Source organism: Canis lupus, chromosome 11, assembly GCF_011100685.1.
Source record: "Canis lupus familiaris isolate Mischka breed German Shepherd chromosome 11, alternate assembly UU_Cfam_GSD_1.0, whole genome shotgun sequence".
Lineage (NCBI taxonomy): Eukaryota > Metazoa > Chordata > Mammalia > Carnivora > Canidae > Canis > Canis lupus.
Genome location: NC_049232.1, coordinates 27,518,270 through 27,537,623, shown reverse-complemented (window position 1 = coordinate 27,537,623; position 19,354 = coordinate 27,518,270). Strand labels below are relative to the sequence as shown.

Here is a 19,354-nt window from a genome sequence, read left to right as displayed (position 1 = left end):
AAGTTTAAAAAGAGAACAAAAACAGACAGACTTGCACTAGAAAACACACACTCACCTGCCTGGGTGGTCAGACACTTGCCCATAGTTCAGCCCCTACACATGCAGTGTGGGCAGAGCCAGGGGAAATGAAAAGCTGGTAGTCTTTACAGGAAGCACAACAATGGGGAATGATGGAGGATGAACTCAAACCATGCTCTGAAGTCAGTGTCAGGGACAGTCTAGGGTGCATAGGCAGTGGATGGGGAATGTAGCCATACCATCCATTATGCACACAAAACCAACAAAGTCTTATATGGGTTAACAGCTGAACATGGGCAAAGGGGAAAAAAAAGGCAAAGCACTAAAGGTGGTGACAGGACAGGGAAGCAGCTTTGAGGGGGAAGAGAAAAAAGGGGTGAGGAAAAGTGAGAAGGGTAGGAAGCAGACCACTCTTTCAAGCCACCTCCCCGTTCCCCTACCAGAAACATACCCCGTGCCCTCTAGAATACATGTCCCTTCTTAAGGCCTCCTTTATGTAAATTTTATGTACCCCTCTCCCTCATTCTTCAAGTCATTTCCAAATTGAATTGGAAATATTTTACTTTTCATTAAAGGCCCAGGTTTTCCCAAGCACAATGGTTGGTCTTAGGGGAGTTTTGACACCCGAGAATGCTACCTTTTTACTTGTTTTCCTCCTGCATACTTGCATGATTTCATTCCTCACCCCTTACAGTCTACTGATTGATTGCTGTGAGTTGTATCCAGTGTTAAGGCACAAAGATACTACAGAGGTATGCGTTTTTGTGAACATACAAGTGGCCTAGACAAATGTAATCTAACCTGTAAACGTAGACAAAGTCTCCTTGACCGTTCTATTCCTTCTGAGGTCCAAGGAGCAGGTTCAACATCATCTCTTCTTAAAAGGTAGCGCCAAACCAAGAATCCATGGCTTGATGAAATCTCTGGCCAGTATTTCACCACCTAAATCATAGTATTTTGTAGTTTGAGATTTAATATTTAAGCTTATTCATAATGTATTATTAGTTTACACTTGACTGAACTAAATGCAACTTCAAAAGATACTTGCTTTGCTATAGGAATAGTAAATAAAAGATATTTCTTTTCAAAGCACTAAAACATTGCTTTGACTTTATTTCCTAATTAAGATAGTTTCCATTTAAGTACACATTGCTATAAATTTGAAATATTAACAGGATTATGCTTACTAATAGAATCTTGCATAACAGTAGATAAAAATGGTGGCAGTAAATGCTTCTGTTTTTTAAACAAAGAAAACAACCTATTTTACAAACTGTAACATGCTTGGCTTTGAAATCTATTACAATTAAAATAATTATAAAGATGTAAAGAATCAGTATCTACAATGGCCACATTATGCAAACAGTTTTATCATAGAGAATATATACTTGTAACCCCAAATTTAACTTTGCCCTTATAGATTTCAAATAAGCATTAAGGGAAAAGCATCAAAGCTAGGAGGCTCACTTTGTGCATCTGTTACATTTCTAGAAAAAGTAGAAATACCAACTAAGGTGATCTACCGTTTCCTTTAGCCCACCCCAGTAGAGTAGTTCCCCATGGCAACCCTGTCTTGAAAGCCCAGGAAGAATGACGAACAAGATGTCATGCCAGATAGAGCACCTTATAAATGCCATCATATCTGTTGCCTTCTTCAGGAGCATATTTGCTGATCTTCCTCCCTTTAAAACTGCGTATCACTCTGACTGGCTTACCAGCTCTCCAATTCCGAGACTCTGCTCCAATTTTATCATCCAATGGAGCATCACAGTTTAGGGCCAATGCCCTAAAAAATAAAACAAAGTCTTTATACCAAGTAATCTTTAAGTATATAATCGCATTATTAGCTCAATTAAAAGGTGAATTATGCCTTACCTGATGGTTAAGATTCTATGATTCTTTCCATATTATTCCAGATAATAGGATTATGCTTTCCCCCACCAGCAGAGAAGACAAATCAGTTTTCTGATGTCACCCCCAAGCCAGGGGATTGGTTCTCAGATAGCCTGTAGGGTTCTTCTGAAAGTAATAACATCTGTGCCACGTATAATAGAAAACAACTAGAAATACATGGAATTTTTTAAAAATAACGTTTGTTGAGGGAAGGGAGAAAGTTGGAAAACTAAAGCAAGTGATTGTTGTAGTATTTATTTTTGATAAGGGAGTGAGGTAAATTGCTGGAATAATGTAGAAAGAAATTCAGGAAAATAAATTTGTCAGCAAGGTACAAATGACCTTTCTAAGTCTACTTTCCACATTCCAGACGAGAGAGATTCCTTAATGTTTAGAAGCTATTAAAGAACAAATTTAATATGAGAGTATCGTTTAAAAAGACTTCCAGTAAAAAGTTTAAATAAAACTGAAGCATTCAAATGCCTGTATTAAGTCATGACGATACAGATTTTTGGCTCCTCCAGATCACTATTTTTACAATGACACATGAACAAGGAGGAACACTGAGGGCGAAGCGCCTGATTTATTTGAAGCTTCCTTAGTATGTGTACTCACTTAGTAATTAATCAGTAAGGTTATGTTAGAAGACCTTTCTTGGGAGAACTTAGTCCTGCCAAAAAACAAAAACAGCAACAACAACAACAACAAAAAAAAAAACCCCAAAAAACAAAACAAAACAAAAAACCCACCAAACTAGAATCTATTTAAAATTATTTTCTTCTTTTCAGATATCTACTTCCTAACTTCAGTGAAAAGAAACTACTGAGAACATATAAGATTAAAATACACACACACACACACACACCCCGAATTTGGTAAATTCAGATATGATACAAAGTACTTTTTCAAGGTATAATTCTTTTTATGAAGGCTAAAAACAAAACAAAACAAAAACAAAACAAAACAAAAAAACCCAAAACCAAAAAAACCCCCAAAAAACCCACAAAAAAAGGCCTCATGACCAAATGTCTAATCTACTCAAATCTCTTGATCAGTTATATTGTTAAAGTAAATGAAGTGTTTTGTTAAAAAAAAAAAAAAAGAAGTCTTATAAATGTGGTCAAATAGTTAAAGTTGACCAAGTTATCTTTTTCATCTCAAAGGGAGATCCATTAAAATCTCTCAGAGGTAGAAGAAAATGTAGCCAACCTTCTAGGGCTAGTATTCCATCTTATTAATGTAATACCTATTAAGATATACATGCTTCATCTCAAAGAGCTAGGAAAAGGACAAATACTCTTTTGATATTAATGAGGGGAATACTTTGGTGCTTACAGGCACCTTCATTCAGAATGACTGTCACCGCTAACTGGCATAAATAACTCACTTCTAGCTTCACATAAGTATGTGAAGAATCCAGGAAGATCAAACTAGGTGAAACAAGGCTTTTTCATAACTCTACAGTTCAATCAATTGCTTGTAACTGCCCTGATAAAGGAAGGACAGGTTACCTTGCTGCCCTCTTCAGTTTCATAAATGAAAGAGCTGAGAAGAAATAGGAACAAACTTCTCAAAGCAAGAAGCAGGCGCCAAACTACCTTTTAGTGGAGAAGCAAAAATGAACTTGACCATATATTAGGAAAGAGTATAATATGTGTCAGAACTAAGGGTCTTTCATCTCAGTTTTCATGTTTATAAAAAATACAGGTATCCTTGCCCAGAGGTCTTTATAATCACAATGCGTACTCAAAGCTTTTCATGTATTAACTTACTGAATGGATGTCAGAGTCCCTATGTTAAGTCAATCCTAAATGGTTTGGAGTTAGTATTTTATATTTACTACCTTCCTTTCAATATAAATATTTTTACTACTTGTCAATTATTTCCTAATAAGATTATATAACATATGGTACACAGGGTTATACTTGATTCTTTAAAAGCTTGGAAAATATTTACCATGTATATTACAAGTACAGGTAGTTAGTAAACAAACTTCATTCAAGCAAAATAATTATTAAAAGGTAAATATAATTTTCAGATTTGACAACTTGAAAAAGCCCCTTTGCAAATTCAAGCCCTTTTGCACTTTCACTGACAAAAATACATCAAAATATCTCTAATTACTTTCAAGATCATTCCTACTGAAGAGCTGCTATTTTGCTAGAAAAAGACTAGCTGGGGACTGGATTCCTGCCTCAGGAATGTTTTCACCAGCAAATCTGACCTGTCTCCTCTGCTGGTTCAGTTAAATAATCCTACTGTCAGAAATAATATAGAAGGAAGACATAAAAAACAGACTGTATATAATTTGGTATGCAACAAATTCTTGAAATCATACTGGCATATTCTTTACTTCACACGGTAATCAGAAATTAAGGGCACACTACTTAAAACCGAGTGATTTAGACTCAAGAAAGAAAAATACTCATTTTTACTCAATAATCCATAAAACACCTTTAACAATAGGATATAGAAATTTCAACTTTATGAAATTGATCAAAAAATTATCAATATGACAAGTTATAGTATGGTCATTGCTATATGATTTGGTTCACTTTATTACTGCTACTAGCATGCATATAAAAACATTTTGAAGTCATTTTTTTTGTTTCCATGAAGTTGGAATATCATTAATACTCCTATAGAACAAAGTTGCACAAGGTGGCTCTTTTCGTAATGCTTTATGAGTATTTACTTAGAAAAGGTCACTTTTATAACTAAGCATTCTCTTTTATAACACTTAAAAGACAGTATTATAAATTCTAAAAGCACCCTGAGTGTGGTTCTGATTAAGTTATCTGATGTGGCTCCCAAAAATAAACGTATTTCACTAGTGAGTTTCCTTTAAAAAGAAGTTTATTACTTTAAAAGATAAATCTGTGTTGAGTAAAACATTACTTTGACCTATGGGGTAGTAGATAATGCCACCTTGTCCTCAATTTCAGTTATTAAGGTTCCCTTCCTTCAAATGTTTTAACATGTTTTCAAATACAAAGCACATATATTAAGACTGGGAATTATGTCATTTAAAAAACAGTATGAAGACATAAGTTAGAATGCTTACATACAATTATATAATAAGGTAATGGGATTTTAAATTTAGATCTTTTAACTCTTAATTTAAGATTCTTCCCTACAGTCTAACTTACAAATTATATTACTATAATCAAACTTTTATACAAAGCCCAAATAGTCTTTACAAACTCTAATAAAGAGTACCTGTTCATGTTTGTTAATGTTTGATCAGCCGACGGTGCACCAATTCTTTTATTACCAGCAAGATTTTTACCACCACTCCCAGTATATGTGAATTCATCACCTCGGTCCTACAGGAAAAGATTTTCAGCATTAAGATACCTAAACCCAAGTATATTCTTGCCGATTCTTATTTTACAGTGAGAACATCTGGTTAGGATGTTATGAATTTACACATTCTCTCAAGGTATGTTGAGAGATATTTGCCAAAGTATCTCAAATGCAGCTGTGTATGTAGTATATCTTCAAGTTATATATCACTTGATCATTTTAAAGTTAGAACTTCCAGTACCTCCAAATGTGGCCATTCTTATATATATAATTGAATAATCTCTAGAATGTTACAAAATAAGATCTTATGGATTAGGAATATTGTTTCATTTAATTCAATGTATTAAACATCAATACTATCTTATAGGTTTTTATAGACTACCATTTTAGTAAATACTTCATATCTGATTTCCTGTCAGCAATCTATGCCATACTCAAGTTTGCTGTTAAACTTCAAAATTAAAAAAAAAAACAAAAAACAAAAAACAACTTCAAAATTAAAATCCTAACAGCATAGTAAATTCCCCACATTTCATACTGTATAGGTTCACTCAAACTACCTTCAGGTGAAATACCTGCCTATCATTATAAAGAACATTGGAAAAGAATTTAAAAAGTAAAATTTGTATAAAGTGTCTACTAAATATGAGAAAAAAAAAACATGCCAAAGGAAGTAGATCTTACATAAACTAGGACCACAAATACCTCTGTGATAGCTACAAATTTATATTAATATTACTAAGTCTCTATTTGATTCAGTATTCAAAATGAATTGAGAAGAGTAAGAGTATACAAATTAACTCTACTAACATCAAAATAGTGGTGTTTTTTTTTTTTCTGATTACAGTTGATGCACATTGTTAAGTCTAGGTGTATAACATAGTGATACAACAAGTGCATATATTCAATATGCTATGCTCACCACAAATATAGCTACTGTCACCATACTGTGCTATTGCAATACCACTGACTGTACTCGTTATGCTGTGCCTTGTATTCCGGTTATAGAAAGAGTACCTCCTACTACTCCTCTTCACCCATTTCCCCCACCCAATAGTGCTTCTTCTTCATTTCAAGATTTTATTAGGCTGAACTTAAGATAACAGAATTTTCCCTACTAAGTCCTTGTCTATAATAAAGGTCAATTATTTTGCATCTTTTTTTCCTTTGGATTAAGTCATAACTAAAATCTCATGTGTTTTGTTTTTTTTTTAAAGATTTTATTTATTCATGAGAGACACACACGCAGAGAGAGAGAGAGAGAGAGAGAGAGACACACACACACAGGCAGAGGGAGAAGCAGGCTCCATGCAGGGAGCCCAACGTGGGACTCGATCCCGGGACTCTGGGATCACACCCTGGGCCAAAGGCGGCACTAAACCGCTGAGCCACCCGGGCTGCCCAAATCTCATGGTTTAAAAAATGTTTTTATCTATCCAAAGTCTTGACTTCACTTTTTATTCATCTAATATTGAAGACTACATTTTAAAGACTAAGGCATTAATGAATTTCATATTTAGTGTGTATTCCATTTGAAGGAAATCTGATAAACTACAAGCCCAGAACACTTCTTAATCAGAAACAGTCTTCCAAATGGTATCTGGATGGACTTCACAAAGTTCATATTCATAACCCTGTCAACTTACACTTGTCGCAGTGCTATAAAGGAAAAGGTACTGTGACTAGGAGAGCAACCTAAGCTCAGTAGTGTTTAAAATGAAAGAACAAAAATGAAAGTTTCTGATTATTGTTTTCAAAACGCAAATAATCAAGTAAGGGTACTTAAAATTCTATGTCATTAACTCATCTATACTTCAATCATCATACTGACAGAAACCCTTAATTATTAGGGGGAAAAAAAGAATTGTTAGACTGTCAGAGCTCAGCCAATATATTAGTTCAGATTAATTTCCCTAAGGAAAAATGATCAGCCCAAATTTGTTACTTATTCTAGTCCATACTCCACAAAGTTGTATCCCTATGGGTCAATAGCCTAAAGAAGACTGCTTATCTGGAAATACCTCATCACATAAGAAGACATCAGCTATAGGAGATATACTATACTGCCCCAGAGTGACTCAATTTCCCAATCTCAACTCTTCTCTCAAGTTGTAAAGTAGCTGCCTAACACAGTAAGGTGGATGCTGCCATTCCTGTCATCACTTTTATCAAGCAAAAGACCTTTATCTCAATCTTCTCAGTACCTGTGACCAAAGACTATAAGGTAAATATCCTAAAGCATAGTTAAGATCATTAAACTTTTCCCAGACACCTTTAATGATTCCTTAATTCAAAGCTATCTAGAATACAGTTTTAATCTCTGCCAGTTTCTCTCATAATATCCCTTATGTTTGGGACACCTGGGTGGCTCAGTGGTTGAGTGTTTGCCTTCAGCTCAGGGCATCATTCCGGGGTCTTGGGATTGAGTCCCAGATCTGGCTCCCTCCAGGGAGTATGCTTTTCCCTCTGCCTGCATCTCTGCCTCTCTCTCTCTCATGAATAAATTTTTAAAAAATATGCCTGTTTGCAAAACCGGATACTACCACTACTGCTGATAACAATACCTACCTAGCATTTACTCTGTGTCTGTGTGAAGTTAGGCTAAGCATTATACACATGATTCTTTTAATATTCACATTAACCCTATGAAATAAGTAATTTTTAATTTCCCTCTGCCTTATTTTATAGATGAGGCAGAGGTTCATTAACTTGCATAAGGTCATTTAAAACTAGTAAGAGATGGCACCAGGACACAAACCCAGAGAGTTTGGTTTCAGAATCTGTTCCTGATCACTGAGCAAACTACTTCTCAGGACAATTATAAAAGGCAGATCATCTTTCTGGGTCCTCATTCCTCATGTAAGGTCACCCTAACAAAGGGCACTAAAACTAGCATTTGATTGTCAAATTACTAGACTAAAATATTAACTAGTTTATCAACAGGTATTCAGTAGTTTCACTTCCATTTATCTGAACAGAACAAGGATCATGGGCTCCATGAATGTTATACTAATGGTTTCAAAACAAATTTTTTTCTCAAATGAGAAAAATTTATTCACATTTCCTTCTATTTCTGTAGATATGACCTGCCTGCACTAAGAGATCAAAAGATTGAAATTGCTTATAAAATATATTAACATCTCCAGATACATGTTAGCTGGCAATCTAAGCCCATGTGTTTTAGTTCCAAAATGAATTACCGTTACATTATTTAATTGACTGAGTTAATTGCTTAAGACCCATAATTAAAAGCTCAACAGTACTTTTCTCTACAAATGTTTAATGTTTGACTAGTAACTATATTCAAAAGATGAGGAAAACGGGAATAATAACCATCCCAATTCAACTTGGTACTTGTTTTCACTTCCACATGTTTATATTTTGTATATTAAGATAAGCTTCTGCTACAGACAATACAATTGTTTGAATCCTTGTTATATACTAATTCTACATAAATTACCTCATTTAATATCAAGAATTTTGATATAAAATGGTGATACTATTTTTTCTATTTTACACACGGGGAAACTGAGGTTTACTGGAGTAAAACAATTAGGCCAAGGTCTCACACACAAATGTCAGAGACCAGATCAAACACAACTGGCTCGATGCTAAAAACATGTTGAAAAGATCCCACTTTTAGTTGGCCTGTCTCCTTAAAAAGCCTTAAAAAAAAAATTAAGTGCCAACTGTAAAAAAACATACAACATCCTTGTATTTCTGAAAAATACAGCTTAAAAATATGCATGTTAAATAAGTACTCAAATAATTACCTTGCATATTTCCATCTTCAGTTTCCTTTGCCATGCTAATGTAAATATACTGCCAAATCTGCCTGTCAGAAAAATGGCAAACTTTTCTACCTTTGTCTGAAAACATACATCTTAGCCTCTACATAGTTGCTTTAATTCATCATTATAATATACCATTGAAACAAACCAACGAAACAGACTGGGAGAAAATACCTGCAAACTACATATTCAAATAATACCAGAAAAAAAACTAAATATGTCTCAATCAGAAAATGGGCAAGATAAAAATATATCACCAAAGAGGCTATACACATAGCAAAAAAGCAAATCACGTCCATCATCACCAGCCATTAGGGAATTATCAACTAAAACCACAATGAGATCTCACTACATATCTATCAGAATGGCTAAAGTAAAATAAAGCAACAACACTGAATGAGGGCAAGAATGCAGAGAAACTGGATCACTTACACACAGCTAATAGGAATGTAAAGTGGTACAGTGCTCTGGAAAACAATTTGGCAGTTTCTTAAAAAACTAAACATTCAACTACCTTATAACCCCATAATGCACTTCTAGGCATTTATCAGAGAAATGAAGACTTATATTTATTAAAAAACCTGTACCCAAATGTTTATTGCAGTTATTTGTAAAACTCAGAAACTGGAACAATCTGAATGCTCTTCAAAGAGTGGTTAAACAAATTGTGGCAGACCTATAGCATGGAATACTACTCAGCAATAAAAAAGAATAAACTATTAATATATGCCACAATTTGAGAATTGTGCTGAGTGAAAAGTGCCATTCCCAAAGGTCATACACTATATGATTCCACTTATAAAACTTTTTAAAAAGATTTTGAGAGAAAGAATATGTGCACCCGAGTGAGGGAGGGGAGGGGGCCGAGGGTGAGGGAGACTGAGAATCTCAACCAGACTCTCCACTCAGTGCAGAGGCCCACTCAGGGCTCCCCCTCCCCATGGCCCTGAGGATCATGACCCAAGTGGAAATCAAGAGTTAGATACTTAACTGAGTCACCCATGTGCTCCTCTACTTATAAAAATTTTTGAAGTAACAAAATTATAGAAATGGAGAACAGATTAGTGGTTGTCAGGGGTTAAGGAGAGTTTAAGGGAGGGCAGATACAGTACATGTGGCTATCAAAGGGCAACATGAGGGACACGTGTAGTAAGGGAAATTTTCAGTGACCTGAAATGTAATGTCAATATCCTGTTGTGATATTGTACTACAGTTTAGCAAGATGTCACCACTGGGGGTGAAATGGGTAAAGGGCACCTCTGTAATATTTATAATGCTACATGCCAATCTACAATATCCCAAAATAAGTTTAAGAAGATGAACTCTACAGAGAATGTATTTTTATTGCCACAGTTACCACAAATATAAATAAATCAGAACATATAAAGATTAAAGACTGCCAATTGATTTATCTTGTAATTTTTTAAAAAAAATTATTTTTATTTATTTTTAAATATTTTATTCATTTATTCATGAGACACAGAGAGACGGGGGGAGGGGGGGGGAGAGAGAGAGAGAGAGGGGCAGGGACACAGGCAGAGGGAGAGCAGGCTCCATGCAAGGAGCCTGATGTGGAACTCGATCCCAGGATTCCAGGATCACGCCCTGGGCCAAAGGCAGGCACCAAACTGATGAGCCACCAGGGATCCCATTATCCTGTAATTTCTATAGAAGTGACCACTTCACCATAAAAACTATGCTAAAAATAAAGATGGGATTTGATATATACGAGAAAAAGCTTCTGCATTTTACTGAAGGATCAGGACAAGTTCTAAAGAACAAAACTGTATCATGACTTACTACTTCATCTGCAAATCCACCAGCAAGGACAAGAGAATAAGCCCCATCGTTACTTCGACCATGAATTCCACCAACATGTGGCCGATGGACACCTGCTTCGCTCACCTATGAAATAAAGAGAGTCTCAAAATACTTTTGAATAGTCGTTATATTTACAAAATGTTTTCACATGTATTCTTGGAGCCTAAGGGCTTCCAACTAAGAACTGAATGTCATTTACAGTTCTTTTCTGCTCACCAATCTTATTTTTTCCCCAACCATATATCCCTTAGGTACTAAGGCTGATGACCTTAAAACTGCTCAGACCCAATATCGAGTTTCAAAATAATTATTAAATAATTATCATTTAAGGTCTACTGGTCATTACAACAAAACATGGGTAAAATAGAATTTGTTATCAGTGGTCCAGATGCCTTCCTATCTTATTTCTTCTCCTAATTATGGCACTGCTCGCTAGCCACATCAGAAGGCCAAGAATCATTTTCTTTTTTTTGTGAGAGAGAGTTCATATTAAGTGGGGGAAGGGGAGAGGGAGAGAGAGAATCTTAAGCAGGGGCTCAATCTCATGACCCTGAGATCATGAACTGAGTCAAAATCAAGTAATAGGATGCTTAACTGAGCATCCTGAGCAGCCCAGCCATCCCAGGCAACAGTCATTTTAGACTCATTCTTCTCCACTATTCTTCAAACCTATTTTGGTCACAAATACTGCTGATTCAATCTCCTAAATCTCTCAAATACATCTTTTTCTACTCAACTGCTGTAATCTTAGTTTGAGTCATGAATGCTATAAACATCCTTTTTCACTGCCTCCAGTTTTTCCCTTCAAACCCCATTCTACCGATTACAAACAGAAGGATACTTTGAAGAACAAATCTGCTTTTTAATATTCAACTGCTTAAATCATAATTAAATGGTCATATTGTATAGTAAGCCCCAAGTATTACATATTTACCTTCTCTCAGTCTGGCTCCTACCTACTTTCTCAGCCTTAACTCTTATCCCAGCTTCTCCTTCATAGAACATATATGTTTGAGCCAAAACTATGCCATGTTATCCACACATGCTTCCTAATATGTTAAATTTATTCATGCTATTCTATTACTCCACTGGCCTACTGCTTCTTCCCACATATCTTCAATTTTGGTTCACTAAAACAGTGTCACTTTGTGTACTTCAAAATCCCTGAGCTAAGTATTAGAATTATTTATCATATTATTGTTCTTAGAGAAAAAGAAACTGAAATCCAAGCCTGCATAGTAGGGTAGGGAAAGACATACATTAGAAGCCAATGAGAGCTAATAAAAGCATTAGAACCCAAGTTTAGACCTTGAAAACACCAGGTACTCCAGAAGACAGGACCACTGGATTCCCAACCTCACCAACTCTGATGAAAATAAATCTAACTCTTCCCCATTTCCTAAATGGCAAATCAATCCTTGTAGTTGTGCTCAGGCCAACAACCTTAAACTCATCTGAGACTGTATCAATAGAGCTTTTAGAGTTTGGGAATAAATTAGTAACAAGGATACAAAAAAATGAAGCAAACAAACAAGGCAATTAAGAATATACTAAGTGTACTTTTTATTCTATTTATATTTCTTTGTAGTTTTTTTTTTTTTTTTTACTGTATTTAAAGAGCTAAAGTCATACTATAAAACATGCATATGGATTTAGCCAAAATTATAATATAACCATTGCAAGGACGGGAAAACAAAGAATGTGTTCAACTAAATGCTCATCTTCCATAGAAAAAAGTTCATAAACTAAAATATGAAGACAAAAGCAGTAGAAACAACTATTTTAAGTGGTTATCTTTGAGACAAAAAGATGAAAAACTTTTAAGTTCTCTATAATGATAAAACCATTCTAAACAAGAAGTTAGAAATGAATACAATAGAGCCTTCAAGATGAAGAGAGAAGTAATTTTATCCTTGGGTTATCTGGTCACTTCCTCTGATCAACAACTTAGCATTCATTCAAAAGGATAAGCCCCAGGCAAAACACCTGAAGCAAGCTTTCTTGAACTTCAATGACATTAAATGAGAACTTACAGAAAGAAAAAAAAATTTAATATTTTCAAATACTAAATTCTTAGCAAAAAAAAAAAATCCTCTAGAAAGCTTAACAATAATGTTAACTTTCAGAACATTAAAACTAAGTGATGAAAAGGCATAGGTGATGCCTAATTCCATAATGTATGGCCCTCTGTCTTAAAGTATAAGGAAGAGCTTACACATCCTATAGAGAATCTTTCATTCTAACACTATTTAGTCCACTTGTAATCAATAGATACTGACAATGCTACAGTTTTAACTATCTCCAACTTCACCCTTTCAAAAAGCCAATATAAAACATACCTGAACTCTAAATCTCCATGTCGATCCAACAGGAATCCCAGGAATAGGTCCATAATGATTAGAAGGAACAATAGTACATTCTCTAGTGCGACCAACACAGGCCATTCCCTACAAGTTAACAAATAAGCTGTTTGAGAAACTAGTTATGTCAAATATTAAAGCCCTTAGTTCCCATGAGAATAAAATAGAAACCTACTTATATAATTAACGTAACAGTTATAGCAAAAGTAAACAATACAGTAATTTATTAATCTTTTTGAGATAGAAAATGTAATTTATATCACTACTACTGTTGGTATTGAAACGTTATAACTTGCATTACAGTTATAAACGTTACAACTAGGAGGAAAAGGAGAATTTCTTCTTTACCCTGCCCCAGTCTCTCCGGCTTTCGGTACTAGCTGATGGCATCTTTGCTTTCTTTTTACTCATCTTGAGTCCTTCACCAGCCTTTACAACCTCACTGGAATCAGTTTTACAAGAAGGACAATACCTTTAAAATAAAAAGGAATTTTGATAATACCATATTATTAAAGCAGTGACAGAATGGCCTTTCTAGGTCAGAACAAATTTTAAGATGTAATACTTGGTGCATATCACAGATCTTCAGGTGGCATTTAAATATTAAACTTTTCAAAATATTTACATGGTTAAGCTAGCAGGAAAAAAATCCCAAACCAAAACCTTATCATTCCTTTAAAGAATGTAAAAGATTATTCAAAAGCCAGACAAAGCTGTCCAACTCAAATAGTACTATAAACTCTGATCTTATCATTAACCTGGAGAATAGAATTTATTCATTTGAAGTTCCTAATTATTAATACAGAAGTAGCAAGAATAGATGATCCTAGACTGAATATTTAATGATGCAAATGAATTGGTTACATCTCCATCTAAAATGGTTATTAAAACTCTCAAAGTCAAAAATGTATAATCTATCAGATATAATATACAGGATCCAAGGATGCTTGTTTATATAAGCCTTATCTCTAGGTTCTATTTTAATTCCTATACTTTTTGTCTTTTAGCCTATTTGCAGTTGGTCACACTACTATAATTTGTTTATCATTATGAGCTACCTTAAATCATTCCTAAAAAGCAAAGTATAAATAAGTCTGTAGAATCAGATGAAGCTGCCTATATCACCAAGGAATGCAAACTTGAACAAAGATCAACTGGCCACTGCCCCCTCATTAATCGTTAATGTGCCTATGCTTTCCGTTTTAATTATTTTTCCATATAGTCTCTAGAGCAAAAAAGACATCTATGCCCACCAGTAATTCTGACTGCTTAATTACAAAATATTTTGTTTAGTACTAGAGGAAAGAAAACCTAATTCTGTCCCTGATTCTAAGAAAATTAATTAGGTTGTAATATATAGATGCAAAATCAAGGCAAAAAATTAAAATACAGGAGAAGGTAATAAATATTATTAAGTAAAACCCCTTCTAATTGGGAAATCAGGAGGATTCAAAAAATTAATTTGTTCTTAAGACTAGATTTTACCCAATGTGCTAACCTCTAAAACTATAATTTCATCAGTGCATGTAGGGGCAAAGCAGATACCATTTCTGGTGAGAAAATTAGTTCAGAGGTTGAACATGTGAACAACTGGATTTGGAGAAATAAAAAAGATATATCAGGCACCATTTTGGTGCTGGGGATAACTGATCAGAATGTTTGTACAGAGTAAAGAAAACTAGTACATATAGTGAAACAATTTCAGAAAGTTCTATAAAGGAGATACATCAGGGTTATGTGGGTGCTAAGTGATTAGAAATGGTATGTGTTCTTATTATTTTTTTGTATATTTTTTTAATTGGAGTTCGATTTGCCAACACGCAGTATAACACCCAGTGCTCGTCCGGTATGTGTCTTTAGATAGAGTAGTTTGAGGTGCTATTACAGTTAAGACCAAAGGAAATCAGTCCTATGAAGAAGCCAGGGAGTGCATTATGGGCAAAAAGACATCATCAAGTAGAAAAGTCCTGAGAATGGTATGCTTGAAAAACATGAAGGTGGGTGGGTCTGAAGTTTAGCAAAATAAACTGCACAGAAATAAGCAATGAGGTTATACATCAGGCAGGGCCAAGTCTGAAGAAAACCTAAGCACATGCCATCTCAGTGCAAGAGGAAGACATGAGGGGGTTTTAGAGAGAGGAGTAACCTGATTCAGGACTAAATAAGATCGTGCTGCTGTTATGGGAGAAAGTATAGCTGGTAAAGCAATGCATAGTCAGGCATTTATTATGCAGTTTCAGGGAAGTGCTGGTTTGGACTGAAGGGGGAGAGTGGAGAAAGAGGACAGAGAACTGACAAGACCTACTCATGTATTATATGTAGAATACATGAGGAGGATGAAGAGAGAATCAAACATGAAGTTTAGCTTTTCAGCCTGAGTAAGTAGATAATTACAGCATTTACTGAAGACTGAGGAAGAAGCAGGATTTTAGGGGATGTATTTATGGAAATCAAGATCTCCACTTGGACTAATCTTGTGATGCCCATGAAGTAAACAGTTGAATGAATACAGGAATAGAGAGCTCAGGGAAGATTAGATACAAGGATCTTGAAAAATTTAAAACCTTGTTAGCTTGATATTTAAAGTCTCATGACTGGAGGAGGTCATCCAGGGAACAAGCACGGAGACAAAAAGCCAAGTGAGTAGTGCTATGGAAAACTCAAATCTGATAGGAGAAAACAGATGAAGAAGGACAGGCCAAGTGAGTATGATGAAAATTAGGTCATATAGTATCATACAACCTATAAAGACAGGGAGTTGAGAAGTACAAGTAACAAAAGGACCTAGAAGTGACCACTGGATCTGGCAACACAGAAAGTGTCTTGGAGGCTAACATAAGTACAGTGTAGCTGTGGAAGGAAAGTCCAACTGGAGAGCCAAGGTATGAATGGGAAGAGAGGAAGTAGAAGTCAATGCAGAGAGCTCTTCAGAAGCTTTGCCATAAAAGGAAGCAAAGAAATGGGATGAAGAGAAGAGGGTCTGTGTGTTTGGAATACAATAGATTCCAGGATACTAATGAGAATGACCCACTGATGGCAATTTGAGAACTACAGTAGTGAAGTTCCTGAAAATGTAAAGTTATGGAACTGTGAGGGCAGGTAGAGGAGTTTACACAGTAGAGAAAAACAACTATCCTAAACAGAAATAAAAAGTAAAATATATGAGACTTTAGAGGAAATATAATTACAGTTTATAGATGGTAAAATTCAATTGATGACCATGCAAGGTAGAGGTAGGGAATGAAAGGACTGAGTTATATGCCTTCCCTTCTCCCACCCTTACAGCCTCTGTGGTAATACAGTAACCACCTTCCCAGCAGGTGGGGAGAGGCCAAAGGAATGAAAACAATCTATTCTTCACAGTCATACCAGCTACCCAATTGTGAGGTTATTACAGGCACACCTCATTTTATGGCACTTCACAGATACTGTGTTTGTTTTCATATATATATAAATTGAAGTGCACACAATGTAGTGAGCACTGGGTACTACATGACTGATGAATCAATCACTGAATTCTACCTCTGAAACTAATAATACATCATATGTTAACTGAATTTAAATTAAAAAAAATTAAAAATTAAAAAGTGTAAGAAATGAAAATAATAAAATAACGGGGGGGGGGGGGGGGGGGCGGGTAGAGGGGACCACCCACAAAGGCTTTCCCAGTTGAAGTCATAATTAAGTGAGAACCTGAAGGATAAATATCATCCTGAAGGTTAAGCAAAGATGAAAATGCTTCCAAGAGAAAATGTGTCAAGTGTAAAAACCCAGAGGAGAGAAAGAATACAACTTACTTAAGGAGCTGAAAGATATTTAATCTGGCCAGAGTATAGAACATTTGGGAAAATGAAAGAGGAAAATGACTAGAAATACATCTGGAGAAATCAACTAAAAAAGTATTTTCCAAGTCCCTGTAGGGCGACATAAAGCCTCTAAAGTAAAGGAGTTAACACAATCAGATTTGCATTTTTGAAAGAATACAGACTCATTATTAGAAGAAGGACTGCAAGGATTGAAAAATGGAGCTACAGACCAGTTCACAAGCTGTTGTAATAACCAAATAAAGTTGTCAATGCCAAGTAACCACTGGCTATAAAAGTTTTAAGATCTTTAATACACATTATATATCTTCAGAAATTTCCTTTTGGTGGTTCAAATACATATTTCACATTCAATTCTTAACACAGTAACAACAACAAAAAACCCTGATGATCATACCAGTACTCCTCTTCAGGGACCTTATCCAAAGGTGGATTCAGGCAGTAAATATGATAGGCCATGTTACATTCATCACATAGAAGCTGCATGTTGGGTTCCTGTTTTCCACCACATATATGACAGGAGCAAGAACGGCAGTTCTTATTTGGATCTCCACCACAAATGTCACACTCAGGATCATTTTTCCCTATTAATAAAATTGTAACAAGCCCAGTCTTAAGATAATTTTTACATCTATGAATCTTATAAAGAAAAACACATAAAATAGCAGACAGCTTTTTTAATGAATAGGGAAAAACTACAAAGAATAATCAAGAGTGAGACTTTAAGAATAAATGCCTGAGCTTCATTCTATACTTGTATACTCTTGCCTTTAAAATTTGTGTTGACTCGACTGAAAGTTCCAGGGGCAATGCAGTGAACTCACCAGGGCACCAAAAGGTATCTTTAAATTTCACGGGAATACAACATTCTGTGGAGCAAAGTTGTTTGGATCAAACTATTTAATAAATGGAACTATTAAATACCATGTATTCTCCTCAGACCTAAACCTTTCCTTGAGTGGGCTAACCTAGGAGGAGGAGGACTGATTTTGTTAAGAGTAAGCAAGCCCATTTTGAATCCCATTCAAGCTATGCCCCCAACACACTTTTTAGCAGTAACAGAAATAGCATTTCTAAACTCAGTTGATTTTTATCTTATTTGTCAACTGATTCAGAACTCTGGCAAGTGAGAGGTGTAGCATTTATTGCCCCCCCCCCCCCAAACTATCTAAATACAAACACCTTTGTCAAAGTGTTCCCTTGAAATTCTAAAATATACATATGCACGTGAAAAAATCTTCATGTTTGTAATACCAAAAATCAAATTTAAATATCTAAAGAGAAATGGCTGGAAAGATTTTATTAAAAATAAGGTAAGTTTACAAGAACTATAACACAGAGGTAATCAGATATCTAAAATTCAAAAAGGAAACTGCAGAAATTTTATTTTTAATACACAAAGATGAATTATGTAGATAATGGAAGATGTCTACAATGATATACATTGCTAGGGTGATTACATCCTAGGAGTCTTATATTTAAATTACTATTGTTCTAGATTTTGAATTTCTGACAAATGTACACAATACATTTGTAAGGAAATTTACCGTATTTGAGCTGATCTGGCAAATATGTGAGAAATGGGGAATCATATGGGGGGAAAAAGAGGGGGAGGGGAAAGGCATGGATTTCAGTACTCTCTTTGAATGGTCACTGCTATTCTTGCTAATGAATGTCAGATGATAACTCTGTTTCATTTCCACTAAGGGAGCCATGATAACATATAAGTAATGGATGCATAAGAGATCTACAAACATGCCTTTGGCGCGTAGATTTCTGGTATGGAGAGTGATGTGATCAAAGACAGTCTGGCTGTGGCTTTGAAATGATTTCTTTACATACAAGTTTAAAGTTGTGGCTATTCTGTAATTAGTATTAGGCAGAGGAGAGATACGGACAATGAGAAAGAGCAGAATACATACGGACAATGAGAGAGAGAATACATGCAAATATAACTGAGAGAGAACAAAGACAAAAAACCCTCATCTATCTTGGTTTTCTATTGTGTTTTACTGAGAATGACTAAGTCACATTACATTGGTTTACTCAGGGACACCGGGGTGTGGCTCAGTTGGTTAAGCACCTGACTCTTGATTTCAGCTCAGGTCATGATCTCTGGGTTGTGAGATGGAGCCCTGCTTCAGGCTCCAGGCTCGGGGGGTGGGGGGGAGTCTGCTTGAGAAATTCTCTTTCTCTGCCCTTACCACACCCCTGCACTCTAAAAAATAAAATAAATAAGTTTTAAAAAAGAAAGAAAGAAAAAAGAAATAGGTGTACTTAAGTTACCTTTACTTATAGTATGTAATCATACAAGTCCTCATACAGAGTATGCCTGAAGGTT

The 19,354-nt window shown here is 35.2% G+C and overlaps 1 protein-coding gene across 2 annotated transcripts in view; it reads right to left on the bottom strand.

Annotated features, from left to right (window-relative positions):
• UHRF2 (ubiquitin like with PHD and ring finger domains 2) overlaps positions 1-19,354 on the bottom strand; it is a 77,346-nt gene that overhangs the window by 8,343 nt on the left and 49,649 nt on the right. For both annotated transcript variants that reach the window (XM_038552326.1, XM_038552325.1), the window contains exons 6-12: positions 17,411-17,597; positions 13,538-13,661; positions 13,169-13,276; positions 10,809-10,913; positions 5,131-5,237; positions 1,642-1,804; positions 820-960 (exon numbers count right to left, since the gene is read on the bottom strand). In XM_038552326.1, coding sequence (XP_038408254.1) covers positions 820-960; positions 1,642-1,804; positions 5,131-5,237; positions 10,809-10,913; positions 13,169-13,276; positions 13,538-13,661; positions 17,411-17,597 — 935 coding nt within the window. The remainder of the gene's footprint in view (positions 1-819; positions 961-1,641; positions 1,805-5,130; positions 5,238-10,808; positions 10,914-13,168; positions 13,277-13,537; positions 13,662-17,410; positions 17,598-19,354) is intronic.